The sequence below is a fragment of the Prionailurus viverrinus genome, chromosome B3, assembly GCF_022837055.1.
Source record: "Prionailurus viverrinus isolate Anna chromosome B3, UM_Priviv_1.0, whole genome shotgun sequence".
In the NCBI taxonomy this organism is placed as follows: Eukaryota; Metazoa; Chordata; class Mammalia; order Carnivora; family Felidae; genus Prionailurus; species Prionailurus viverrinus.
In genome coordinates, this window is record NC_062566.1 from 121,548,267 (window position 1) to 121,569,083 (window position 20,817).

At 38.9% G+C, this 20,817-nt stretch overlaps 1 protein-coding gene across 1 annotated transcript in view; it reads right to left on the reverse strand.

Annotated features, from left to right (window-relative positions):
- Positions 1-3,556: 3,556 nt before the first annotated feature.
- SEL1L (SEL1L adaptor subunit of ERAD E3 ubiquitin ligase) overlaps positions 3,557-20,817 on the reverse strand; it is a 54,047-nt gene continuing 36,786 nt past the window's right edge. The window contains exons 13-21 of the mRNA XM_047861939.1: positions 20,535-20,612; positions 18,915-18,977; positions 17,540-17,627; positions 17,066-17,214; positions 16,126-16,291; positions 15,487-15,561; positions 14,146-14,318; positions 9,884-10,012; positions 3,557-7,818 (exon numbers count right to left, since the gene is read on the reverse strand). Of these exons, the coding sequence (XP_047717895.1) occupies positions 7,609-7,818; positions 9,884-10,012; positions 14,146-14,318; positions 15,487-15,561; positions 16,126-16,291; positions 17,066-17,214; positions 17,540-17,627; positions 18,915-18,977; positions 20,535-20,612 (1,131 nt within the window). The 3' untranslated portion in view covers positions 3,557-7,608. The remainder of the gene's footprint in view (positions 7,819-9,883; positions 10,013-14,145; positions 14,319-15,486; positions 15,562-16,125; positions 16,292-17,065; positions 17,215-17,539; positions 17,628-18,914; positions 18,978-20,534; positions 20,613-20,817) is intronic.

Below are 20,817 nucleotides of genomic sequence, written 5' to 3' on the forward strand. Positions count from 1 at the left end.
CACAAGAGCCTGATCTTACTGTTTTTTTGTAAGTTTGTTTATTCATTGAGAGAGAAAGAGACAGGCAGAGAAAAAGGGAGAGAAATCCCAAGTAGGCTCTGCGTTGTCAGCGCAGAGCCTGACACAGAGCTTGATCCCACGACCATGAGATCATGACCTGAGCCTAAATCAAGAGTCGTCAAACAACTGAGCCACCCAGGTGCCCCTTCTCTTACTCATCTTTAAATTCAATGTACATTTCAGTGCCTGAAATAGTGGTTAATAAAGGGTGTTGCATGAATGACAAAACGAAATCCTATGTTATAAACTTTGAGATTGATCTTTTTTTAATAAATTTTGTTAATGTTTGTTTATTTTTGAGAGAGAGAGAGAGAGAGTGCTAGCGGGGAGGGAAGACTGATCTTTTTAACATAAAGGATAACTTTGCCCATAAATTCTCTGGAGCCAAACCCTTTAGGTCAGTGAAATATGTCATTTCTACTGAAAAGTCCTGTAAGAGCTGGGTGTCAGTGGAAAAATAAGTCAATTCAATTACTTTTGGCATTTAAGACCTCAAAAGGCTGGATGGGACCTTAGGGACCATCCCTGGCGCCCCCTCTCACGGTGCATATGTAAAGTGAGTGGCTTGCCCCAGGCCACCCACTCGCTGTGGACGCAAGAGCTCCCTGTAGTCTCCTTCCCCCTTATGCTGGTGATGGTGACGGCATCCTTACCCTCTTCCCTGGCATTTCAGGGCCATTCAGTGCGGTCAGGACTGATCACTAATCTCTTCTTTGAAGGGATTGGGCACCTGGGGAGACCCAATGGGAGAACCTGTCAGGAATGCAAGGCCCCACCTGCAGGCCATGCAGGTTGTGTGGGGAACCCTTCCTTTCTGCATCTGTCCCCACTCATCATCATGACTTGCACCAGAACAATGACTCACAAGTAAGAAGTCCCTTTATTAGTCATAGTAATAAGTCTTCTGGGATGCAACTTAATTTTTCTGTAATTAAGATTGGGGTTTCATCCTAGCTCTTAGGCCTTCCTTCTATTGTTTCACTGCTTTACGGCATAAATGTCCCGTTTCTAACCTGCTTTCCTGTGTCTGTGAGACCTACTAGATTCATCTTCGGTTTAGCAAACCTGAGGACACAAAGCATCAGGTAAATTGGTTATGTAGTTTTAATTGCTTTTACGTTTCAAATGAGTGAGGAGATACACATACCAATTAAACAAACTTAAGGCTTCTCCAATTACTTTTTTTCCCCTTTGCCTTTGAAATACTAGAGGCTATGGCTCACTGCTCCAGTGTAGACAGTTCCACTTACCACACTTATTCCATCGAGTGTCAAAATAGGGACCGTAGACAAACAGTGCACTGTTTTCACCTCTGTGTTCTGGCAGCAAACTTCTGGGCATCATCTAAGATGTCACCAAAGAACATTTTCCAAATAGTATGGAAAAGAAAATAACATATTTGTATAGGTTGGAAAAATTCAAGTAAATTCTTTATGAAGACCTAAGGGAAGCGAGGGGCTGGGTGATTCCCTGACCTCCCCTCCCTCTCTTCCCTTGCACAAGCAGGATTAGTTTCAAAAGATTTCATTTAGAACAAAAAAACTAATGAATGAAATTTTTCTAAGGAAAAAAGATTACAGGCAAGGGCATGGGAGGCAAGTGGGGAAACCCAGATGTGCCGACTCTGAAACCCACACCTGTGCTGTCAGATCTTGAAATAAATCTGCTTCCAAGAATGGAAGTTTCTGTTGTTCACATTTAAATCTTGAATCATGCAAAACATCAATGACGGCTTTATGTTCAAAGTTAAGAATCCTTATTTAGGATACGTGAACTTCATACCTAGCACTTACTTCTGAGACATTCTTTTCAATCCTGTCAGGCTAATTAACAGAGTTCTATTGAGAGGTAGGAAGAAGGCAAAGGGAAAATGCATTCAGCAGCAACAGAAGAAATTTATACGAATGTTCTGAAGTCAAGTAACTGGCCACATCCCACTCACATTATATGAGAAAAATGTGGGGTTTTAAGAGTTTAATACACAATTCAGCATTAACACTAGATCATGTTTAAAAAATTAATCCAGACGCCCCCCCCCCCCAAATATGTGGACACTAGGAAGATCAAGAGTTTTGCTCAAAATGTAATACTAACAGTAAGTTATAAGGTTGGTAGAATTTTCAGGATTCAATCATAAGGTTAACCCGATGACTTTCCAAGTAGTGGCAGAAATGACGCAGGAAGAAAAATAGGAAACCCGTAACACCACAGCACCTCCTTTTGAACGGACAGATTCTAAGCCTCTTTGTTACTTGCCTAAAAATATCCAAAAAGTAAAAAAAATCATGTTTTTTTGAGTTTCTACTAAAGAAGTTGCTTCTAATTATTTACTTGCATATATTCATGTATATGCTGTTACATAGTATTGGCAAATGTCAGGGCTAGTATAACCAATGAAAATTAGTATAGTATCATAAAGGAAGTTAAAGGAGCGAGGCTGTTTTCACCCAGTTGCAGACCAAGGACCCATTTTAACGACTTGTGAGAGAGACTAAGCACTAAATAAGCATCACCCCCAAGTTGCATGGTCAAACCCCTGATGTTACAGCTCTGACGTCCAACATCCCCACGTTAATTATAGCCAAGGTCAGTCAAGGTCATGTGGGGTGGCTGATTGCATTCCCAGAAGCAAAATTTGAGATCCAATTTCTCACTTGCCACAATTTGCATCATCCAGACATTTCATCCAAGGATCCGATGCCCCTAAACTGGTACATTTTGGCTCAATTTACTGTTTGAGTTGGCTGCTACAAAATTAGGGCCAGATTTGCATAGTTCATTTCTAACATGCATTTTGGGTACCAAGTGACTCCTCTTTACTTCCTCTTTACTCAGATCACCTTAATCTATGTAAATTTTATCATTGTGTGAGGCTCTGTAAGCTCTCAAAAACTTTCTGGGACAGGGCAATGCATAAAATACACTTTAGATACATTTTACTATGTATCACAGGCTGGTTCAGGTCAAAGATCTCAGAGATTTAAAAAGTGGTAATGGAGGGGGCACCTGTGTCAGTAGAGCATGTGACTCTTGATCTCAGGGTAGTGAGTTCAAGCCCCATGATGGGAGTAGAGGTTACTTAAAAAGTGGTAATAGGGCAAAATAGGTAAAACTTCCAGTTATAAATAAGTCATGAGGATGTAACCTCCAGCATAGGGGACATAGCCAATAACACTGTAATAATTTCATATAATGCCAGATGGTAACTAGACGTATGGTGGCGATTTTATAATGTAAAAAAAAAAAAAAAAAAAAAAAAGTAACATTTCTTAACATATTCATATTGTCCCTAGGGCAAAATTCAGCTTTTAAAAATCTGAATTTAGGGAGTTAAAAGTAAATGAAAGATGGATTCAAACTACTCCAAATCAATGTTCCCAGAAGCTTCTAAAATTCCAGAAAGGGCCATTAAAAACTGAATCATTCAGGTTAAAAAAACCCAAAAAACAAAGAGTCTGACTGGAAAGGTGGTCATGGCACATTATAGCATACAGGATAACCAGAGGTGGAGTCTTTATTTCACAAGTTTCAAGATACAGTACAAAACGAATCTGTACATCTCTCTATTAACAGGATTTGTTTACACAATTATATTACACTTCACCAGCCTTTATACCGTATTTAATTAAATACAAAATAAATTTACAAAAAAGTCTACCATGGTGTTCCTTCCAATGCCAGCTTATGGTCTTTTTAAGCTTCTCCTAAGTATTGACAGTGGTTATACCTTGATCGAATCGACACTATGATTTTTTTTTTTTTAAATCAAAGAGACTAGTGTCAGTGTGTTTGTCATTGCAAACAGGAAAAACAGTGCGTGTAAAGAGGACTGCCTGCACGTAGCCAAGACATCCTTCCCATGCACACAAAATCAGAGTTTTGCTGGTGCAAACAGTCATTTTAAAACACAGATCATTTTTACTTGGGGTATTTTAGGTTTTCTTGAACTACCTAGCGGCAGGAGAAATTTAGCTGCTTTTCAATGACTGCCACACATTTAAAAATCAGGTAGTGCCTCAGACAGTGTGGTGTTCAAAAATTTTCCATTTTCATTTATAGTGGAGGACAATGACTGAGGAAAAAGATTTTCATGAAAATCGTTTTCTTTTGCTTTATTTCTTGCATTCTCCTAGTCATAATGTGGTGCAACACGTATTAAACTCACTTCCAGAACAAATACTGGCTGTCCTCGGGGCAAAAGTAGCCCATTCTGCTCTTCTTGGCAGGTGAAGGGGCTGTTTATCTGACACTGTTTTGAAATGTGCATGTGAAATGTTAGTCCAAACCTCTGTGAGGGAAGTTTTTTTGCAGACGGGGCTAGACAGTAATACACATGCTACACACATGAAGAACTGTGGTCTCCATTTACAGGCTTGCATGCATACTTCCAAAACACCGGTTTGAAGAACAAATGTGAGCAGCAAAGAAAAGAGGGAAAAACGAAGCAAGAAAAAAAAAAACCCTATACAAAATACTTAAGTTTCCCGGAGGCAACAGCAGCTCCTTAAATAAAGCATCAGATCATGGTCAGATCATGGTAGAGTTTCTACAACTTTCCAATGGTACAGAGACAGAACAGCTTAGCAGTAAAACTTTCACAAATTAACCTTATATGCACAAGGGTAACAAATCCTCAAGAGTATCAAGATAAACGATTCCCAAGTTAATCTCATTTCAGTGCTAAATAATGAATTTTGAAAAAAAAAAGGGGGGGGGGTTACTTTTTCTGTGACACTGAATATTAACCAAAAATAAGATAAGCCTTACTCAGAGAACAGAAACAAAAAAATTCAACCACAGAAAGAAACAAAACAAAACAACCCCAAACACCAATGCTACCTCTGTGACATAAAAAAGAAGAAGAATGGTCTCAAAACTCTGGAACAGTTGGCTAACCACAAAGCACACGCACAGGAGAATATAAGCTAAGTGGAGTACTACTGTCGTCACCTTTGATGGCAGGAAGACAGGCTATTAAAGGGGTCAGGAGACAGGCTACCATGGAGAAATGAAGCTGTGCTCAATCTGCTAACTCTAAGTTCTAACATTAAAACTCCTGAATTCTGGAGTTAGTTTAATGTCACTGACATTAACTAGCTTTAGTTACTGTCATTTTATTCAAATGGATGCCATTTGATTAGGTAAGTATTGAGCATTATTTTAGGAGAAACACCAAACCCAGTTCCTACTTGCCTAGGTATTATGTCCCGTGAACAGAAAAGAAAAAGGGAGCAGAGTATTTTGAGACAGTCGTAAGGACTGAAGTCACAAAGCCATCTAGGAACTAAGTTATTTTAAATAGACCGTTCAAATTTCCAGTAGCAAGTGACTCAAGGGTTTGTCAGGACGGGGGGAAAAGGCCAAGAAAAGGGTTAGAATATTAGTAATAAAAAGGAAATGGCAAGTAGTTGTAAACTAACAGGAAGTTTGTTATTGCATGAAGAACAAGACTGCGCTTTCCCATCTGGCTTTATTTAGGTAGTGCACACTGTTTTATGAAATGTCTTCTCAGAGTGCTAATGGAGGGAAGTAAAGCTAGAAATAAAAATACTGCTAAAGGAGAAATCAGGTGGGTGGTAGAGGAAACAAATGGTTGTTTACTCATCTTAGAGGGGTTTTTAAGCATTTAAATAAATTACAACAGTTCTTTCAAAAAGAAATGTGGCTGCTACCGTGAATTACAGTTTTGAAGGGTGAGAAGACGCAGTGGTGAAGACACCAACATATTGTACCAACTGCACTCAGATCTCTCTCTCTCTGTGTAAGAGATCAAAGAAGTCTTAATATTTAAGAGCTGCCCAAAGCAAGGGGATGTTTTTGAGGGTGGCATTTCCTACCTTTCAGATATGCATTTATACATATGGTTCCCTCTGTGGCCACCTCTTCAAATCTGGAAGCAACTATGTGGGTGTAAAATTTGCTTACCAGGTTTCTCAGAATACTCTAAACACACACGAAAAGCATACAACTTCACATTTAAAGCCTTCGTGTTCATTACAGACTACTTAAATCTAGTTCTAAATACAATCCCAACTTCAAAACCCAAAGTCTTACAACTCTACAGGTAATAAATTCTTCAAGTTTTCTGGCAGATGAGGGACTACGGAAAGAGTATAAAGGTTAATATAAACAGACTGAGGTCAGTAGGCATAGAAAGCCTGCTCAGATACTAATGTAGTCTCAGACTAGACATAGGCTGGTGAATACCACCATCTGATAGTAAAAAGAAATACAAATTCGGTTTAAATTTCTTCATTTGTATGGTATGTGAAATCCTCGGTTTTCTTTGTTGTTGTGTTTCACGCTATTTAACCAGACTCTGAAGTATAATGGCCTTGATTTTCCTAACGTCAACAGCGGGAGGGTGGTGAATAGGACAGCTAACAAAGTGGTTGACTTTCTACTGTAATATAAAACTGCAGAAGTAAAAATCTACCTGAACAGTATAAACAGGCTTTGGCTTTCCTCAACCACTGAGTTTAATACATCTTAGATTCTCAGAGTTTTAACTTTATAATGGTAGTCACTGTATGCCACATCTTGGCAATAATATTTCAAATTTAAAGAATTCAGGAGGGTGCAAACTGTTCTTTTGCAATAAAAAAATGCAAAGTAAAATAAACCCTGGGAACAAATGCTTCGTCTTTCGGGAAAGTGTGTCTATCATTTTGGTACCCCACCCAGAGTTCTTTAGCATTGTTCTAATTTCTCCCACTTAGTCCATCCTCTGGCTTCCGGATCAAGGCTCTGTATACTCAAAACAAACAAGCAAATTACATCGAGTAGGTGGGGCAAATTCACATGTTAGCTCAAGGAGTCAGTTCACAATGTTTCATCTATTCCATTCCAGAGAAGTGAAGTTCACGTAAAACTCTTTAACAGGACTTTCAGTCTTTGAAGGACACAAGTACGGTATCAAGTGTGACAATCATCAGTAAGAAGAAACCTCCCAGCCTTCCCTTTTAAAATAATATGTTGAATACGTATACTTGCACGTGGATTGGTAAAAGTTTCTCAGTTATTGCAGTTCTGAAACACTTTGAAGACTTTTTTTTTTTTTTTTTTTACTTAAAAGGCAAGTTCTATTTTCAGACTTTCAAACATGTTAAGGTTAAACTTGCAACTAACTGGTTTTTCCTTTTTACAGTGATCAGTTTTTAGTGTTGATGCACAAGACCTTAAAGGTGGTTGATACAAGAACTTATGCACATTGAGAGAATGACCAAAAGGACCCAAGAAAGACAGCTGGGTACAGCAGACATTGCGTCTCACATGTTTCCAGGAAAAAAAAATGGGGGGGTGGGAGGGGGAAAGCCACTGAGAGTTGTTACTCCATACGGCACTGAAACAAACATTCAACTCAGTTTAGGTAAGAGTTACTTATCCCTGAAAATAAAGGCATCAGATTCTAAGCAGCTTTAGGAATTCAATGTTTCCTTGTGCCTCTTCCAGGAGGTGACCACTGATCCGAAGTCCTAAATCAAATGTAAGTGTTCTCAGCAAACAATTTCCGTGGTTGTCACTGATCAAGGCTGGACACGGTGGCTGTTACTGTGGTGGCTGCTGCTCTGGTGGCCCCTCCTGCTGCGGTGGCACTGGCCGTGGCCCTGGGGGCCTGGGTAGAGGCATGTCCTGGTGCTGCCTCTGCCGGTAAGCTATAACTGTTCCCAACAGCAAAGCGATGATGGTCATGAGGTAAAGGTCCCACTCAGGCCCCAAAAGCTGGTCCATGTCAAGCTGGGTGAACAGATCTCGAATCTTAATGAGAATAATATAAAAATCATTACGATCACTGAAATGTCAGAGAAGGAAGCAGGAAAAAGTTGTATCACAAATCAGAGACGAATACAGAACTTATTAAAATAATTGGTTTTAGGAATGTTTTGCAATGGCTTAAATAAAAAGGCTTTAAGAATTCAAAAAATAATGTGTCTCAGGAACTGAGTTATTATTTCATGACAGTAGATGATACAGAATGTCTAGCCGGGTTCCTTTCCTTTCCATCGGTAATCGAATACATGCATTTCCAACCACTTTTCACAGAAAAGATTTGCAAGGAATACTGGGGACAATGGAAGGCCATGGGGAGGCAATCAGTCTCTCAGCACTTGTCACCTATCTGTAGTGATGGCAGCCCTGTTCTCATGACAGCAGGGTTATTTCACTTCCTCCCTCATCTAGCTGGAGATGGCAGCAATTCAAGCGTTTAATAGCTGAATGACTAATGCTTTTCAACTAGGATTTCACTAAATATTTAACACTTTTGAACTTGAACTTTAAAGTTATGTTCTTAGTCCATAATACTTTGTTTAGGTGTCACTTAAGAGAAGTTACTCCTGAAATTTCCTGACTGCTACTTACCTACAAAGGAAGTAAACATGCGGTATAATCCTTTATATTTAACGAAAATTATATTTAAAAGGTCCCCATAATATAGATTTGTAGATGCAGGTGCGAAATTTTCCTCGAAAAAGATTCTAAGAAACTATTAACTGTGTTTCCTGGGGTGGGACCTGTGATAGGGGATTTTTGTCTTTTCTGCACTGGCTTTCTCACCATCAATACTTGGTAACTCTTTTCTTTTGGTTGGAATATCTAGGTGGTAGGCTTATGGAGCATTTATTGTCTTCTTTATACTTCTGTATTAAAAAAACAACAAAGATAGGACACACTTAGTATGGTATAAGGCGTGACTAAGTCCTAGTCTGTAACTAACAGTTCTTAGTCTTACAAACTGTGAGAGACAAGGGTCTGAAATAGCCACGAGAGAAAAACAGCAGGCTGCCACACTGTTAGCTTTTCAGTGAAAGGAACAAAGACTGTTTCCACTTAGTGGAAGGTACGGCACGTCTGGCTCAGGCCACCAAGCAGTTCTAAAGGTGCCATTACAAGTGTGTAAGCAACCAGGAGGACGGAGTCCAACACCTCCAGTCCTTCGGAGCCCTATGCGGGGAGGACCTCAGTACACGAGACAGGGCTGCGAAAAGGAACATCACCCTTTCCACCTGTATCACACAGGAGGAAAAGCCCTTTCTGGAATCTAATGTGAAACGGTGTATCAACCTGTTCTGAAAGATGTTAATGAAAGACTGAAACATCATCCTGTTCTGGTCTGGAGTAAATTCAAGTTTTGTAGCCCTTGTTTCTGCACACATTTCAGGACTTTCGGAGTTAAATCCTGTTCCAGTTAATCCATTATAAGGAAGTACAGTTAACAAAATGTAAAACTGGAGAACCCAAGAGCACCTACACAGAAATACTGGTAAATAAGGTCAGCAGTTTTGAAAGGAATGGGGAACCCACCTCTCGTCTAGGTTCCACCATGAGCTTATTTAAAGTAGTTCAAGGTATTTTTAGAGAACAAAGTTCGAGACATGTTTTTAACATGTTTCTTGCTAATAGCACAATCTGAAGTACAACAGCCTGGGCAAGTTCTCAGGTTCTCCTTCTCCCTTTTGAAGGGTCTGGTCTGAGTCACTGCCAGGCAGTCACCTGATTTAATGTTTACTGAATTTAGTTAACCACTCCTTCAAATCGCCAAGGGTTGGTCTCGGTTTTCTCTGAGCCAGAAAACACCTGCATCAGTGGAAACTGCTTTAGCACCTGGAGCTACTGTCAAATCGTTCCTGAAAACATGCTGCTCTGTGGCTATGTTCACCCCGCAGCTGATGCGATCTCCTGGTCCTTCATCTGGGGCAGAAGGGAAAGCACCAGACCCCTGAAGGACACTCCTCCCTTCTCCCTGAACTTTTCCAATAAAAACTTCTGGACTGAGCAGCTTATATCACTTATATTTTAATTAAAAGAGGCACGGAACACTTACGTTTGTCTCCCGGATGTACTGCAAGAAATACACCACAGCCAGTTTGCATAGTGCTAGGAAGACTGGTACCTGTGCGTCTGGGCTGGCTTCGGCCGCCATGTCATAAAAACGTTTTGCAAGGTGAATATCCTACAATACAGGAAATAAACCAAAATTCATCTCTTGGTACAATAAGTCAAATAATATTATTTAGTTTATATAGTCATATTATATCAGTTTGTGCATTCAGAGCATTGACTTTACCTTTCAAGTTTTCATTTTGAAATTTCCCTTATCCTAAAAGGATAAATCCCACCTTTAATTGGGTAATATTTCTTTAATCATCTAATGGCTTAATTTTGAAAAATCTAACTGAACAATGTTAAGGTTTAACTCCTGCTCCTCCTGTCTGACATCCTACTTGCTGTGTATGCATAACACTGTCACTCTGAAGACTCCCGGGGGCAACCTAGAAGTCTCAAGTTCTGGGTCAAGTTAAGTAAGTTTCTTAAAACTTCAGTCAGTGTAAGCAATTCAGGTTTCAGTTTGGAGCAGTGATCCTCAAACTGGTAATATGCTCAAGATGTTTCAAATGGTACTTGCATGGATAGTGTTAAGGGACCTGCATGCTGGGTTTCCTGCCTTAGACATATTTCCGTAAGGAGTGAAACGAGTCATTATGAATCCGGGCCCAGACCGAGTGCTCTGCATTCAGATAAATGTTGAATGGCATGGGGAGACACAGTGAAATTTTCATTTAACAACGTCCCTTTCTCCATGCCCTGACTACTGTCAAAGGATACCAAACTCCAAGGCAAGAATTCCATGAGATATGGGAAAGAAAGGCTAAACATTAAAAAGGACCTTCCCACATAGTTCAATGTAAGCAGTTACTGTCAGCTCTTCCCTATACTGTCCCTAGGGGGTGTCGTTAGTGAAGAAGGGCACCTTCCAACCAACAACAGTACTGGTAGAGTCAGTGTCTTTGGTTCAAAAAAAAAAAAAAAAAAGGTAACAAGTTTTTTTTTCTGGACTGCCACATTCTTCAAGATCATGGATCAAACTTTATGTGACAACATAGACTTTTGTGTGGATGATTCAAAGGGGTAACTAAATTTTATCAATCACATCCTGAATTATTTACTCTGTGTAACACCAATCCTCATTTAATCCTTAATATTTTTCTAGCTGTACTACATGCTGGATTGATAGTTTTTAGTAGTATATAAGTTTCCTTCTTTTAAAATTGGGAAAAAATAAGAAAAGATGATCATGGATAATCATGGAATGAAACTAATGGAGTCATTTTTTTTTTACACATGATTAATTATTCCTAAAAGCTGCATCCCTGAGTTCTGTCCTCCCCATTCTTATCGTCTTTATTGACAAGAATTTATATAAGCTACATATAACATTATATTGCAAATTACGAGAATGCACACTAATTAATTTTCTTGGTTTCTAATCTATTATAAAAGCAGACTGTCAGAGTTCTATCACTTTAATTTTTATTGCTTTCAGTAAATTATTATAAAGTGTATCCCAAAACAACCACAACTATGTGTAATCTTTATTAGTCATCAAACACACATTAATTTTATTTGAATTAAAAAAAATGAAGTCAGTCTTGCTGATGGAGGCAAAGTCTGACCTAGCTGAGTGGTCTGCCAATTAAGAGAGGCTCTGGTAGCTTGGTCAACATGGCAGAGATCTTCCACAAACTGAATGTACTCCATCTGCAGTTCCAGAGTCTTGATAAAACTATATTCAAGTATCTAATAGTAACATAAATGTAAAATATGAAAAATTTCATATTGGGATTAAAATACATATTCAAATGTGGTAAAATAAAAGGCACTTTGACAAAAAATGGTGCATTAGCAAAATGAAAATGAGTAACTTGCCCTTAAGCACATTAGGTCAACAAAGTGTCTCTAAGTGATGAAGAGGAATATAATTAGTTATCTGAGAAACCTAGGTAAAGCCTTTCAGCATTCTCCACAGAAACTAGAAAATGAATGACTCCAGTGACAAGGGAATAAATAAATGTATCCTTTCCAAGTCTCCAGTTTCCAACAAGATTGAAGAGGGACCTAACCAAAGTGTCAGTGACAGATCACTCTGATTTTTGGCATATGTTATAGACTAAATGTGTCCCATCCTCCTGCTAAATTTCTATGTGGAAACTCTATTCTCCCTCATGTGATGGTTGGGATTAGGAAGTGAGGTCTTTGAGAGGTTATTGGATTAGATGAGGTTAAAGGGGTAGAGCTTTCATGAATGAGATGAGCATCCTTAAAGAATCCCTAAGTACTTGCTGCTTCTCTCCTGCTCGTTGCTCAGATGAGGACAAAAGCCAGAGGACAGTGTCTCTGACCAGGAAACAGGGCCTCCTCGCCAGACACCAAACCTGCTGCCACCCTGAACTTCAACTTCTCAGCCTCCAGAAGTGTGAGAAATTCTATTATTTAAGCCACCCTATGGTATTCTGTGTAGCAGCCTGAAGGAAAACAGCAAGCAACTCGAAAGCAGTTTAAAGAACTAAGTGACCTTGCTATAACAAAATTCTCCCCAATTCCCATATACTTGTTTATGTGAACAAGGTTCCAGCCATACATTTATAAAATAAGGGGTGCCTGGATGGCTCAGTTGATTAAGTGTCCAACTCTTGAGATCGAGCCCTGTGTTGGGCTTTGTGCTGATGGCATGGAGCCTGCTTGGGGTTCTCTCTCTCTGCCCCTACCCCATTCACACTCTCTCACACTCTCAAAATAAACTTTAAGGGGCGCCTGGGTGGCGCAGTCGGTTAAGCGTCCGACTTCAGCCAGGTCACGATCTCGCGGTCCGTGAGTTCAAGCCCCGCGTCAGGCTCTGGGCTGATGGCTCAGAGCCTGGAGCCTGTTTCCGATTCTGTGTCTCCCTCTCTCTCTGCCCCTCCCCCGTTCATGCTCTGTTTCTCTCTGTCCCAAAAATAAATAAACGTTGAAAAAAAAAAAAAAAAACAAAAAAACTTTAAAAAAAAAAAAGGAAATTAATGCTAAATTTACTCAATGATACTTAAACTAATTTTTAAAAGATGCTCCATTCAACTCATTAAAAAATGCATTTTTAATAATTATCACAGAAAGTAAAATTTTAGTGAAATTCATAGTATTATGTTGATTTGTTCAATATTGTATTGATAATTAACCAACTATGGCTAGTATCTTATGAATTTTTCTTAACACTTAGAGCCTATAATCATAGGAAATAAAATTCAAAATTTGAATTTACATACTTTGTTTCAGGTAAGTATGATTGATCAGTAAAATATCTAAGCATTAAAAACATTACATTTACATGCAAATCTATGAAAACAATGACTTGAAAATATAAATTCAGGAAGAAAAGGAAAAGACACAATTTTCATTTAATAAATTTGCTGTGTTTTTAAAAAAAATTAATGATGAGGGTATCAACATTTTGGTATTTGGAGTAACTTAGTCATTTTATTTAAAAAAAAAAGGGTTGATGCTTAAAATAGGTAGAACTCAGACCTGAAGCTTATGATGAAAAATTTTAAATGTCAAATTAAATACGTGCAGGAGAGGGGTGCCTGGGTGGCTCAGTTGGTTGAGTGTCCTACTCTTGATTTTGGTTCAGATCATGATCCCAGGGTCATGGGATCGAGCCCTGTGTTGGTCTCCACACTCAGTGTGGAGCCTGCTTGGGATTCTCTCTCTCTCTCTCTCTGCCCCTCTACCCCTGTTTGAGCTCACCCTAATTTAAAAACAAAAAAATAAATAAAATAAATAAAAATGTGCAAGACAAAACACAGTTGTTCAAAATTCTCTTAAGGGCATATAGGCAAAAAGTTAAGACCATGGCTCTAAAGAATGTTAGACTCCATTAGGAAGGTATAAGAGTCAGAAATACGTTTGTCAGTAGCAAACATCTTACTTCATTTCAAAATACTTTACAAAGAACAGAATTTGGCTGAAGATGGACAGATAGTTTCTCAAACAAGGAGTTGCTGATCGAAGCAGCACCATATTTCCATTTCCACGACTCTGCTTTTGGCTTATCGTACATAAAGCAGTGTGCATGTGACAGCAACATGCGTATGTCTGACGACGGGAGAGGTGCAAGGGTGGGCTTCTGAAATATTACAAAACTGCCTCATAACTTAGTACCTAAAATCGGAGCACATTCCGAAAGAAAGCCTATTTTCCAGAAATAAATGCAGACGTTTCCCCCAAATCACAATTACATCATTCTAACATTTGTTTTGAAGCCAGCCTCACCTGTTTAATGCCCAGTCCTTTCTCGTGCATATACCCCAGATTAAACATGGCTTGTGCGCTGTGTTGCTGCTCGGATGCCAGACGATAATGAATGAACGCAGTCTCGTAGTCTACGTCAGTGCCAAATCCATAGAAATGATAGTCTCCAAGCTTAATTCTAGCCACTGTATAGCCTTAAACAAGAATTAAATGCAAAACTGCCAGTAAATAAAGTGCGTTTAAAACGGACCAAATTGTTGTTTCTCCTCCTGTTAACATGCTTACATAAAACACAATTTTAATTGGTAGTATGTAAACTTCATAACAAATCCTTCAGCCAAGCTATAAACCCAATAAAGATTGAAACTAGAGGTATTGCTCTTCTGAAGCAGGTTCCGCAACAGGGAGAGGTATAACAAGGTGGGTGGTACTCCCCATGTCACAACAGTACTCTTCAAATGAGCATGTTCTAGTCTATCATGCCATTTATACTTTCTTTTCCTTTTTTTTTTTTTTTAATTTAAATTCTAGTTAGTTAACATACAGTACAATGTTGGTTTCAGGAGTAGAATTCAGTGATTCATCATATACAACACCCAGTGCTCATCATAACAAATGCCCTCCTTAATGCCCATCACCCATCTAGCCCATCTCCCACCTACCTGCCTCCATCAACCCTCAGTTTGTTCTCTATCGCCAAGAGTCTCTTGTGGCTTGTTTCCTTCTCTTCTCTTTGTCCCCCTCTTCCCATAAATTCATCTGTTTTATTTCTTAAATTCCACATACGAGTGAAATCATATGGTATTTATCTTTCTCTGGTTGGCTTATTTTGCTTAGCTTAATACATTCTAGCTCCATCTATGTCACTGCAAATGGCCAGATTTCATTCTTTTTGATGGCTGAGTAATATTCTGCCATTTACATTTTAAAGTAGTTCAACTGGACCATTGTTTAGGTTTGAAGAAGGGATAGCCAGGCACTGCTGAGAGGAGTACGTGTGAGAATAAAATAGTCAAACAAAAAAAGATGGGGAAAGGTTAAAATCTTTTTGGGTTTTAGACTAATATTTTATTATATATTCCATGTGATTCTCATTTTATGCAATATAACCGGCTTCAAACAAAAAATCAAAGAGTAAACCATAACGTGATATAAATGACCAATCACAATTCAATAATTTAGAAACCCTGTGACTAGAACTTCCGTTTTAAGAATAGATAAATCACGATGCAACTTAAGCAACAGTTAGTATGTTGATGAATGACATTATTTAGTTTTTACGGGAGATTCAAAAACAAAACAAAAACAGTACAGAAAGATCCCTGGGTGAAACTCTTGCCCTAGAATGAGTGGGCTACTCACCTTGGGAGGCAGCCCTGTTCCAGTGCAGCAAAGCTCTGGGGTAAGTTTCATTCTCACCTACAATGGTTGCTTCTCCTACAGGGAAGATGAAATAAATACAACTTAGGCATTTAAGGAAAGGCACTAGACTTTTAGGCTTCATTTACAAGCTAGGGTGGATATGTGGAGCATAACTGGGATATAACAAGTATTAAATGACCAAAGTATTGTATTGAAATTAAACAAGTATTAGAAGGAAATACCGAGTTCAAAAGAATCACTGTAAGCAGGACAACACTACTTTCTGCAATGTGTTTTATCCACAGAACTAATCGGACAGTAACCATGGAGCCACTTCTAGGGATCTACAGACCACTGGAAAAATGAGGTTCTTCTATCTGCTGTATTTTGAAAAATGTGTTTACTGAAAGCAGTTAATTTTGTGAAGAATGGCAAATTGATTTCTACATCAATGCTAATTGCAAAACTAACTTTGATGGCTTAGGGAGCTGAGGTAAAGTACTCCAGCACGTGCATTGTTAAGGTCTACTTACAACAATAAAGAAGTTTCTTTGTGGCTTTTCTCTTTAAAACAAAAACGAGCTACCTGATGTGAGCCTTCACAGTCTAAACCCAAGGCAGAATGAAAGTGAACCTTACTCTGATCGAGAATGAAGGCTGCGTTGCTCTGTGCCACTTCATAGCCTTGTTCAGCCAGCAGGAGGTACTGGATCACCGCGGCGTTGTAGTCGCCATCTTTATAGCTGTTATAGGCAGTCATTAGCCTCTCTGACCACCGGCCTCGTTCACACACATTCTTAAACAACTGTGAGAACAGGAAAAAAAAAAAAAAAAAAAAAAAACCCAGTAACAAAACAAGTAACATATGCCAGAATATCATTTTTGCACTTTGGCTACAACTGATTATTAAGCTACCTCTTTGAATCTCTGGCAACTTTATTAAATATATATAAAAGTCTGGGATATTTACTTGAAGCTTTCAATTAGTCTTTAGAGCAGGTTTATAAAAATAATAGTAAACAATTATATACCATTACCCCCACCAGGCACTGTTCTTGTGCTTTATGTACAGTACGTACAGAAACTCCCTTACAGCTCCCACGAGGTTCATGGGGGACACTCTATGAAATAAGTCTTATTAATAGGCCAATTTTACAACCGAGGGAACTGAAACACAGAGAGGTTTAGAAACTGTGCTAAGCATTTAGCAAATGCCACTCTGCAGTGCCAGTTATGAGAGAGCTAAAGAGGAAAAGTTCCATTTAGAAGACATCAGCATTGCCTTTTGCAACATTCATTCGACACAGACCTCGTGGTGCTCAGATACTGTCTAGGAGGTGCTAGAGAGACTGCAGACAACACCCACTGTCCTTCAAACGTACAAATGAAACAAATGAAACAAATAAGCATGAGGGTGACACACAGGCCCTCAGTGTCTTCCCTCAGTGTATCCAAGCTATTAGGTCGAATCTCTTTCTACTGTAGAAGAAATCATGCAAAGAAAACGAGAATTAAAACGACAGACTTTCCTCCTGGGAAAATGAAGTTCCTGTGTACGAGCTGGTAGAACAGCCCTTACCTCCACTGCCGTGTGACACGATCGCATCACACCTGTGCCGCTGGCATGCATCTGTGCTAGGTTATAGAAAGCCAAGATGTGGCCTCCCTGAGAAGCTAAGTTAAAATACTTCAAGGCCTGTTTATAATCCCTCTTGACGCCAATGCCATCTGTAAGGAAAATCACATGAAAGGTCAGAAATAGTTTTAAATAAGATTTAACTGAAGCATGAGAGCAGCCTTATATAATGAGTAAAATCAAATGAAACTCAGAATTCTTACTCAGGAAAGATGGGAACCTTAACAATACAGATTTGTATATTAATACAGATGAACCTAATTTACCATGAAAAACAAGATGCACAAATTACTGAAATGGGAGAACATTAATCAGCCCGAATGCGACAGCTCTCGTTTCCACATCAAAGTGGTATCTGATGGAAAATAGGCAATTTCGATGTTGGTGGATGAAGCATTTAATTCCAGTATTACTTACTGTAGTACATAGAGCCAAGCTGCAGCTGCCCGTCCACCCAGCCTTGTTCAGCAGCTTTCTGGAAATACTTTAGTGCCAGATCATAATTCTGTAGGAAAAGAGGTCACATGATCACATGATAAGAAAGCTCAAAAGGCTGATATACTTAGAAGTTAGGAGATTCATTTATTAAAAAGAGTCAACAAAACACATACAGGATATTCTCAAAGAGCCACTAAAAAGACTACCTTCTAAGTTTTCATAACATACAGAGGGTAGTCTACTTTAAGTCACAGAGGGACTTAAATATTTAAGACTAAAGAAAAGCAAGTAAGAGTTTTTGTGAAACAATTTGCTGTGTTCACTCTCAGAAAGCATACACATCACCAGTGAAACACAAGATCAGGACTTAAGAAACAATCTTTCCTATTAACCAACAAATCTTTTCTAAACCTTAATTTTTCTAATTTCCTTAAATAAGGAAAATTATTCTCTTTATTCATTCTTTTCCTGTGTAACTTATCAAGCACCATATGATTATTAGATTTCAAATACCCTACGTATCCACAGAGAGAAACTAAAAGATCACTACTGAACTTTAGTGTCCTAAAATGACTAAAAAGAATCAAAATGAGACCACGCTATACTGATTTCTGTTCTAGGGAACACCTACAGATTAGAATCTTAAACCTAATGCTTAGTTTCAGGCCCAATTAAAAACATACTACTTGGAGGGTTCATAAAGTGAAGAGAAGAGGACAGCATTGAGAATCCAGGGGCAACCATGAGGAAGTAGTAGAGAAGAATAAGAAGCAATGGCTTAGGAAAAGCAAGAGAACTTGCAGAATTCCAGGGAGGAAAGGGTTCAAGCCAAAAAGTCAACAGGTGTTGACCCTTAGGAGGTTACTGGTGATCTGCATAGGGCAGTTACGTGAGGCAGAAGCCTAACTCTAAGAGCTAATGAGTGAGTGGTAGCCACTAATACAGTTCATTTTTTGGAGAAACCTGGCTTTGCAGTGAAGGACCGGAGAGAAGAGAAGAGCAAAGAATAGAACAGAAAGCTTTTCTCCTAAATGGGAGGGACAAACATTTTCTTAGCCTTGAGTGAAGAAGTAGAGAGGGAGAAGCTTAAGTCTTGGAGAGTAGACCGCATAGACAGAAGAATGAGGAGCAGCTTCACACCTTTAGAAAAGGTGCCAGAGACAGAGCTATTCGAAGAAGGCAGTCATATGGCAGGTGCGGGGTGAAGGGTGGTAAGCAGCCAAAGTCAGAGAATAGGAAAAGGTTCAGCTCTGGTTATAAAGAAAGGATTTCACCCAGGCTGGAAGCTAGTTATATTTCTCCAACTCACCAGCTGACTGCTTGTTTAAGTCAGAATGTTACACTGAAAACTTACAACTTGAACTCCTCTCCCGTAGAGGTAAGCCATTCCGAGTCCACTCTGACCGACTGGGTTGCCCTGCAAACCGAGAAAAAAGAGTGAATGGATTCATTAAGAAACTAGGCAAGAATAAATGACTGCAAAAGAAATAATTTACAAACATATTCAAAAAATGTCACTGCATTTTTCTTTTTTTTTTTTTTTTTTTTTTTTTTTTTTCAACGTTTTTATTTATTTTTGGGACAGAGAGAGACAGAGCATGAACGGGGGAGGGGCAGAGAGAGAGGGAGACACAGAATCGGAAACAGGCTCCAGGCTCCGAGCCATCAGCCCAGAGCCTGACGCGGGGCTCGAACTCACAGACCGCGAGATCATGACCTGGCTGAAGTCGGACGCTTAACCGACTGCGCCACCCAGGCGCCCCTGCATTTTTCAATTCAAAATTCTCCTTCCCATCAGGCTAAATGTAATGCTGACTTTTAGAGATTTGGGGGTCAATAATCTGAGGAAAAAGAGCAAATAGTAAATTTATCTAGAATTAAATTTTGGTGACTTATGACCATCTGTTCCATGAGTTATGATAGAAAACATGACTAATGTGTTTTTTATTAAACTAAAAGTAGGTCACTTTTTTAAACACTTTTTTTAATAGGTAGTATTTTATTTTGTTTTTTTAAATGTTTATTAATTTTTGAGAGACAGAGCGCAAGTGGGGGAGGGGCAGAGAGAGAGGGAGACACAGAATCCGAAGCAGGCTCCAGGCTCTGATCTGTCAGCACAGAGTCTGATGCGGGGCTTGAACTCATGAACTGTGAGATCACTACCTGAGCACAAGTTGGATGCTTAACCAAATGAACCACCCAGGCATCCCAAAAAGTATATCACTTTTTTTGTAGTTTTTCATTGGTAATCACCCTCCCCAATAAAGAAGGAAGATGCTATGGTGTCAAGTCAACAACCAGGTAAAAAGCAACACTGGGATCAGGTGGCAAAGATATGCTAAAGGTTACTGGAGTCTCACAGAACAAAGATAATCACTGTTTTGAGACCTGCAAGAGAAAAATCTAAAATTCAGTCTAAACTAATAGGGACAGAGGCATCTTTTAAAACGTGTCACAGCACTCCTTTGGGAAATACTCAACTGACATTTAGAACTAAAGTAACATGTAGTTGGCAAGGAGATAAGTACACACACTGGAGGCATACGGGGTCTTAAAAATTCATATGTAGTTTTCTCTGGGCCAAAGAAAGTCTAAATTATGTATTTAAGATTATTGAAAGTACCTAGTTGTGTAAGTTTTAAGCCTCAGATTGCAATACAAATAGGGTAGATTATATGACTTTCAATTGCTTACTAAAATCAGTATTTCCTTAATCAGGAAACTTCTCAATGAAATTGAAACAGAGGCTTAATATTCAATACTTTGGTCTTCTCTATCCACCCCCCCCCCCCCCCCCAACCAATAAAATGCCTTTTATTGGGAAGGTTTTTTTCTAGCCAATCCATTCACACAAATCACAGGTGCTTTAAATAATTTGAGGCATGAGTTGGTTATGACTAATCCTTCAGTATAATAAACTTACTAAAATAATAATATGGCACACATTTCAATATGTTAAGTCATGAGATCTTACCATGTCAGCAGCTTTCTTAAAGTAGTGAAGAGCTGTCTCGTTACTCTGTGGGACAATATCACTTCCTTCTGAATACATCTACAAAACAAAGCCTAATTTTATTACGAGCTATAACCGTCTCTCCTATAATGTATTTCTAGCTCATCTCATTCTGGTGTTTGTGAGAGATCATGAAATCTTTCAACAAAGTTTAAAATTCCCCACAGGATATTTTAGAATTAAAAGCAAAGCATTAAAAGTAAACATTTTAGCATTATTATATATTCTTTGTCATATCACATTA